At 59.0% G+C, this 7,506-nt stretch overlaps 1 long non-coding RNA gene and 1 gene segment (V, D, J or C); both read left to right on the top strand.

Moving 5' to 3' along the window:
- Window positions 1–491: 491 nt before the first annotated feature.
- LOC144319962 (Ig gamma chain C region-like) lies at window positions 492–2,868 on the top strand. The segment is given in 5 exon segments: window positions 492–657; window positions 1,182–1,487; window positions 1,795–1,836; window positions 1,962–2,291; window positions 2,394–2,868. Coding segments are annotated over 5 exon segments (1,176 nt in total).
- A 1,284-nt stretch (window positions 2,869–4,152) lies between these two features.
- On the top strand, window positions 4,153–7,109 carry LOC144320222 (uncharacterized). The gene is made up of 2 exons (XR_013385782.1): window positions 4,153–4,280; window positions 5,884–7,109. It is a non-coding gene; the product is annotated as an uncharacterized LOC144320222 (long non-coding RNA).
- Window positions 7,110–7,506: the final 397 nt, after the last annotated feature.

Here is a 7,506-nt window from a genome sequence, read left to right as displayed (position 1 = left end):
AGGGAGAAGGGAGGGGGTGCAGAGGGAGCAGGGCAGGTGGGGAGCAGGAGGTGCAGGGGTCACCCCAGGATCTCAGGGAGCAGGGGAGCAGGTGCAGGGGAGTAGGGTAGGTCGGGAGCAGGAGGGGCAGGGGTGCGCTCAGATCTCAGCTCAGCAAGACCCAGGAACATGCCCCTTCTCAGAGGCCCAGAGGGGCAGGGAGGTACCGCCTTGTTCCAGAATCTCAGCGCCGAGGCCTGAGCGCCCAGCGGGGCTGGACTGGGTGGCGGCTGAGCCAGCGCCGCCCGCGCAGGGGTTGAGAGTCAGGGCAGCTGAGCCTCCTGGACCTAGGGAGTGTGAGGCGGTGAGGTCGGGTGGGGAGCAAAGCCTCGCCAAGGCCTTGGGGCCCAGGGAAAAGGGGGGCCACTCTAGGAAGGAGGGAGCCACCGGTTTCCACTCAGGGCAGCAGCATGTTTCTGCAGGCCCCTGAGACCCGCCCGGGAGGGCGGGTCATGGCCAGCCGTGTCCCGGGGTGCAGGGCCAAGGATCCAGAGGCAGGAGAACAAGGGGCCCGTGGGGAGCCCCAGGCAGGGCTGCCAGCCGTGGTGGGCATGCGAGGGCAGTTTAAGGGCCCTGAGCTGAGCAGCGGGGCCCAGGTCCAAGGGGACAAGCCGGCGGGTGGCGGCATCTGAGCTGCAGCCTACTTGCTGTCACCATGCAGGAGGGGACAGCCAGGGCAGGGCCGCGCTCCCTCCCACCCCGAGGGGCGCACAGGCTCAGGGCAACCCTGGGTGCGGGAGGCCAGTGGGAGCTGCCCAGGCCCCAGAGCAGGAGTGGAAAAGGCCGGGGCCAAGGCAGGAGCTGCCCTGAGGGACATCAGGATGCCATGCCTGGAAGGCCTGGGGCAGTCCCGAAGGCTTGGGCAGAGACGGGATCCGGGGCCCGGGTGCTTCGGATCGGGGCTGCCACAGAGGCCGTGGTCAGGTGGGGCAGCCAGAGAAAACCTGAGTGGGGACCCAGGGGCCGAGGCCCTGGGAACGTGATCCAGGTGGTCACCCAGCACTGACCAGGCCGATGAGTCCAGGTTCTGTGACCACAGAGAGCTGGGCTGCACGCCAATGTGCAGACTCCCTGAAGCATGTGGGTGTGGTGCCCAGAGCCACCCCAGGCCCAGCACCCCTGAGACCCTGGGGGTCTCACAGCCTCCTCTCTTGCAGCCTCCACCACGGCCCCCTCGGTTTTCCCACTGGCCCCCAGCTGCGGGTCCATTTCTGGCTCCACGGTGGCCCTGGCCTGCCTGGTGTCAGGCTACTTCCCCGAGCCTGTAACTGTGTCCTGGAATTCCGGCTCCTTGACCAGCGGTGTGCACACCTTCCCGTCCGTCCTGCAGTCCTCAGGGCTCTACTCCCTCAGCAGCATGGTGACAGTGCCCTCCAGCAGATGGCCCAGTGAGACCTTCACCTGCAACGTGGTCCACCCAGCCAGCAACACTAAAGTAGACAAGCCAGGTGAGACGTCGGGCCTCAGAGAGGGGTCCACTCGGGGACAGGCCAGGTCAGCTGTCCCTCCTGGACCCATGTCACCAGGGAGTCACCTCAGTGTCCCCGCCCTCAAGGCCTCCCCTTTCTGGGAAGTTGTCCTCTGGGCGTGGCTGCCTGGTCCAGATGACCACAAGCTGCATTCCCCACTGCATTCCTGGGGCCCATTGGGTGCCACTGGTCGGGAATCCCCTCATGAGCTGGCCTGACCTAAGTTCACCCCATGACCTGTGCACACCCCACGCTCCCAATAACCCCCAGTCTGCTCTCTCTGCAGTGTTCAATGAATGCAGATGCACTGATACACCCCCATGCCCAGGTGAGTCAGCAGGGCCCCGCTCTGCACCCCAAGAAGATGGTGTACATCCAGGCACAGCCTTGTGGGCTAATGGGTGCTCAAGAGGAAGTCACCCAAATGCTGACCCTAACTGTCTCCCATTCCAGTCCCTGAACCTCTGGGAGGGCCTTCGGTCCTCATCTTTCCCCCGAAACCCAAGGACATCCTCAGGATTACCCGAACACCCGAGGTCACCTGTGTGGTGTTAGATCTGGGCCGTGAGGACCCTGAGGTGCAGATCAGCTGGTTCGTGGATGGTAAGGAGGTGCACACAGCCAAGACGCAGTCTCGTGAGCAGCAGTTCAACGGCACCTACCGTGTGGTCAGCGTCCTCCCCATTGAGCACCAGGACTGGCTCACAGGGAAGGAGTTCAAGTGCAGAGTCAACCACATAGACCTCCCATCTCCCATCGAGAGGACCATCTCTAAGGCCAGAGGTGGGCAGCAGGGCAGAGGGGCTGCAGGGAAGGAGATCTCCCCTGTAGGGTCCAGTCCTCCACCCTGATAGTGACCATCTGTGCTGACCCTTTACCCCGCAGGGAGGGCCCATAAGCCCAGTGTGTATGTCCTGCCGCCATCCCCAAAGGAGTTGTCATCCAGTGACACAGTCAGCGTCACCTGCCTGATAAAAGACTTCTACCCACCTGACATTGATGTGGAGTGGCAGAGCAATGGACAGCCGGAGCCCGAGAGGAAGCACCGCATGACCCCGCCCCAGCTGGACGAGGACGGGTCCTACTTCCTGTACAGCAAGCTCTCTGTGGACAAGAGCCGCTGGCAGCAGGGAGACCCCTTCACATGTGCGGTGATGCATGAAACTCTACAGAACCACTACACAGATCTATCCCTCTCCCATTCTCCGGGTAAATGAGCAACACGCCCGGCACCCAGCAAGCCCCCCACCCTTGGCTCTCAGGATCCCCTGAGGACACCTGAGCCCCTGTCCCTGTGTACATAACCCTGGGTAGGCACCCATCATGAAATAAAGCACCCAGCACTGCCCTGGGCCCTGCACGCTGTCATGGTTCTTTCCGAGGTAGAGCTCGGGACACCCGGGCACTGGGTGGTACGGGCAGGCCAGCTCTGAGTCTAAGGTGTCACCATTGGTGGGTGAGCTCTGCACCTTGAGTGGGGAGGGCTGCACAGGCTGCCACAACATGGGGCCAGGAGCTGCCTGAGGCTGGGGAGCGCACTTTGCCAGAAGTCCAGCCCCTGTGGGCCCTCAATCCAGCCAGAAGCTAACCAGGGCTGGGGTGTGTGGACAGGGACGGCAGTAGTTCTCCCCTCCAGGGCCCCTCAGGGAAATGAACACGCAGACATTCCCACCTCTGTATCGAGTTGTGGGACACTGTGCACAACCCTGGGCTCCCTGTTCCCTGGGCCTGCAGAGAGCTCTGCTTGGTAGCTCTGTGTCAATGCAGTAGCCATGCCTGTAGCCTCCCATCAGGAGGGGACAGGCCCTGTTTGCCCTCAGACACGACACTCCATCCATGTACAGTCCCCCACCCTGCCTCCAGTGAGGAGGTCCCACCTGAGTTCATCCCCCCTGGGGCCAGGCCTGTCCACTCATGGGGACGCTCACCCCATGCCCCAGTGGGGCAGAGGCAGGTGGCCCTGTGCCCAGGGGAGGGACCATTGGAGACATCCACATGGACACTGAAAACAAAGCCATCGTGCTGAGCACCTCTACCTTCTCTCTCTCTCTCTCCCCTCTCTCTCTCTCTCTCTCTCTCACACACACACACACACACACACACACACACACACACACACAGACCTTATACCCTGGTCCTCACACAGGACCAACTGCAGTGCCCAGAGCAGAGCCAGTCTTGGGAACCCTCACCATGGACAACACCCTGGTCCCCACCCCTCCAACACCCATCATCTGCTCAGCAGCTCATCCACACACTGACCACACTGACCTGCCCTCCTCTGCCCCAGGGAACCTACACCCCCTCTTGATGTGCACAAAACCCCCACAACCCAGCTTATCCTGATGCTCCCACCCACTTGTTCACTAGGGACACTCCCTGTCACTCTAGGCCCTTCCCTGGGCTCCGCTGACCCTCCCACAAGGGCTTGGCCCCAGGGCAAGAGGAGGTGGGCACCCTTCTCCCCACAGGGTCCCAGCACAGGACAGAGCAGAGAGGGTGCGGGTCCCCCACCGGCCTGGCCCAAGCGGTAGGGATGGGGTGCTGAGGCTGGCACCCAAGGTTGCAGAGGGCTGTGACTGTCCCTCAGGGAATCAGCCCCTCAGGCATGCATGAGATTAACCACCCCCTTCCTGTCCAGAGCTGATCCTGGATGACAGCTGTGCTGAGGACCAGGACGGGGAGCTGGACGGACTGTGGACCACCATCACAATCTTCATCACCCTCTTCCTGCTCAGTGTGTGCTATAGCGCCACTGTCACCCTCTTCAAGGTTGGCACACCTGTACTCTCCCTGGACTATGGCCCACTGTCCCGTCGCTGTCCTCACCATGTCCCCACATTGACCACACACAGAACACATGCTTATCCCACACTGTGGCACGTTGTCTCCTTGCTGTCTCCTCAGTGTCCTCTTCCTATTGGAACAATGTTCTCTCACTGTCCCATGACTGTCCCCTCACTATCTACTCACTATCACCTCACTGTGCCCTCACTGTCTCCTCACTGTCCACATACTGTCTATTCAATGTCTCCTCTGTGTCTCCTCACTTTCTCTTCACTATCTCCTTGCAGTCCTGTCACTGTCTCCTCACTGTCCCCTCATTGTCCCACACTATCTCCTCACAGTCTCCTCATTGTACCTTCCCTGTCTCCTTAATGTTCCCTCATTGTACCCTTTCTGTTCCTCACTGTCGCCTATCTCAACACTGATCTCTCTGTCTCCTCACTGTCCCCTCATTGTCTCTTTACAGTCTCCTCACTGTCCCTCATTGTCCCATCACTGTCGCATCATTGTCCCATCACTGTCCCCACAATGTCCCCAAAATGTCCCCACAATGTCTCCTCACTATCCCCTCCTTGTACCCTCGCTGTCTCCTCACTGTCCTCTCACTATCCCTTTATTGTCCCCTCACCGTCCCCTGTTGCCTCACTGTCTCCTTACTGTCCCAACGATGTCCTGTCAGTCTCCTCATTGTCCCCTCATTGTCCCGTTGTTGTCTCCACACTGTTCTCACACTGTCATCACTGTCTCCTCTCTGTCCCCACACTGTCTCCATACTGTCTCCTGTCTCCTCACAGTCTCTTCACAGCCCTTTCACATCCCCTCACTGCCTCCTCACTATCTCCTCACTATCCTTCACTGTCTCCTCACAGTGTTCTTACTGTTCCCTGCACTGTCCCCACAATGTTTCTTCACTATCCCCTCACTATCCCCACACTATCTCATCACTGTCTACACACAATACCCACACTGTGCCCTATCTATCCGTCATGGTCCCTCACTGTCGACACAATTTCCCCACACAGACCCCTCACTGTACCCACACTGTCTCCTTATTGTCCTCTCACAGTCACTTCACATCCCCTTCACATCCCCTCACTGTAGTTGCAATCCTCTCACTGTCCTTCACTGTCTCCTCACTGTGCCCACAATGTCTCTTTACTACACCGTCATTGTCCCCACACTGCCCCTTACTATCTTAACACTGTCTCATCACTGTCCACACACGATACCCACACTGTGCCCTATCTATCCCTCATGGTCCCTCCTATCCACACAGTGTCCCCACACAGACTCTTCAGTGTCCCCTACTCTCTCCTCACTGGTCTCTCACTGTCTCCTCACTATCTCCACAATGTCACTCACTGTGCCCATGAAGTCTCATCACTATCTCCTCACTATCTCCTCACTACCCCCACACGGTCCCTTCTCTGTCCCACCCATGTCCTCTCACTGTCTGCTCCCTCTCCCACACACTGTCCCTTCCAGGATCCCCTCACATTACCTAGCCTTGGGGGCAGGAGCTTGGTCATGGAGGGAGGCGGTCTGTGGAGGTCCAAGCCAAGCTCACACCCTCCCCTCCATGATGCAGGTGAAGTGGATCTTCTCGTCAGTGGTGGAGCTGAAGCGGTCAATTATCCCTGACTACAGGAACATGATCGGAGAGGGGGCTTAGGGCCAGCCCTCTGGGAAGGATGTCCAGCACTGCCCTAGATCCAATGCAGGATCCAGGTGCCTCAATCTGGGTCACTCAGCCTGCTTCCAGGCCTGCTCCTATGCCCTCTTACCTCACCAAGCTCTGACCTCACAGTCATCTTGGGCCTGCACCTCTATCATCTGGCCTCGTGGCCACCATGGGCTGTCCCTGCCCCCTGGCCCACTGTCTGGAGAATCAAGAGAACACCAAGAATGCCCCCAACCTGAGCTGATGGACACCTGCTGGTCCCTCCTAGCAGCCACCAACATATGCCTTGGGCCATGTGGACACTGAGGCATCAGGCAGTATGGCCCTCGGGGATGGCCCCTAGGTAGACCAGCACATTGATCCCCCAAGAGGCAGACGGCTGTGAGTCCAGTGTCTATCTGGGCAGGGTATGGCCTCTGTTAACACCCCGTCCAGACCAGGCTCCAGAATGCAGGATGTCCCCAGACAGGCACATTCTGGCACGTCGAGAGGAAGCCATGGGATGCTGTCACCCAATGGGGAAACCCCTGATATATTGCTAATGGTCAACCAGGTCTTCTCCACCAGAGGAGGAGGGCCTGGGCCTGAGGCTGTTGCAGGAGGCCCACAGCTGCTAGACAACACTTGGGGAAGCAGTGATGTCACCCAGACACCCCTCCTGGAGAGGGGCATGCTGACCTGGTCCCAGGCAGGGGGGACACAGGCTCCATGGACAGAGCTGGAGGGTCCTGAGAGGCCAAGGCAGCAGACCCAGCCCACTCTGTCCTGTGGCCTGGACCTGAGTCCCATGGGGCAGGAACTCCTGCTAGCTCGCAGTTCCAGGGAGTAGCAGGGGTCAGAGAGAGAGCCTACAGCTATGGGTAATGGCCAGAGAACCCCTAGGCCTGGATCTCTGCCTGTCCTGGAGCTAGTGCCAGGTGGGAGCCCCTACGTGGCCTCAGATGGCCATGCCGGGGAGGAGAAACAGAGCCCCTGTGCCCCCTGGGAGAGAATGTGCAGGGATCATGCAATGAAAGCCACTCTTGTAGCTTGGCTAGCTTGTTTTAATCTCTTTACATTTCTGGAGCTCATTAATTTCTATTACTGTTTCTTTCTTTTCTTAAAGACAATAAAATCTTTAAAAATTCCAGAAATCACTGGAGAAAATCTTCCTATGTTCATGGGCAGGTGAAATCCACAGCCATGCCACACCATGCATTGGCTCCCTCCAGCCATGGAAGTCGGGTGGGGAGCAGACCCAGCCTGGGGCTGGAGGCACAGTGGCTGCCCGCCCTGGCTGTGGACAGAGCAAAGGGCATGTGTTGGGTGTGTATTAGTCAGTGCAGGTTTCTAGACAAATACCCCATTCTGGCAGCTTAAACCACATGCATTTATGCTTTCACAGTCCTAGTAGCCAGCAGTGAGAGATGCAGGATTCACAGGGCCCCTCCCCGTGTCCTCCCTGGCTGACCTCCTGTGCTGCCTGTATCATGACACCTGCTCTTACAAGGACAGGAGTCCATATGGAGGACCAGCAATGTTGATGGGGCT

This window comes from Canis aureus, chromosome 9 (genome assembly GCF_053574225.1).
Source record: "Canis aureus isolate CA01 chromosome 9, VMU_Caureus_v.1.0, whole genome shotgun sequence".
Taxonomy (NCBI): Eukaryota; Metazoa; Chordata; class Mammalia; order Carnivora; family Canidae; genus Canis; species Canis aureus.
Note: the sequence above shows the minus strand (reverse complement) of the source record. Positions and strands in the feature narration are given on the sequence as shown.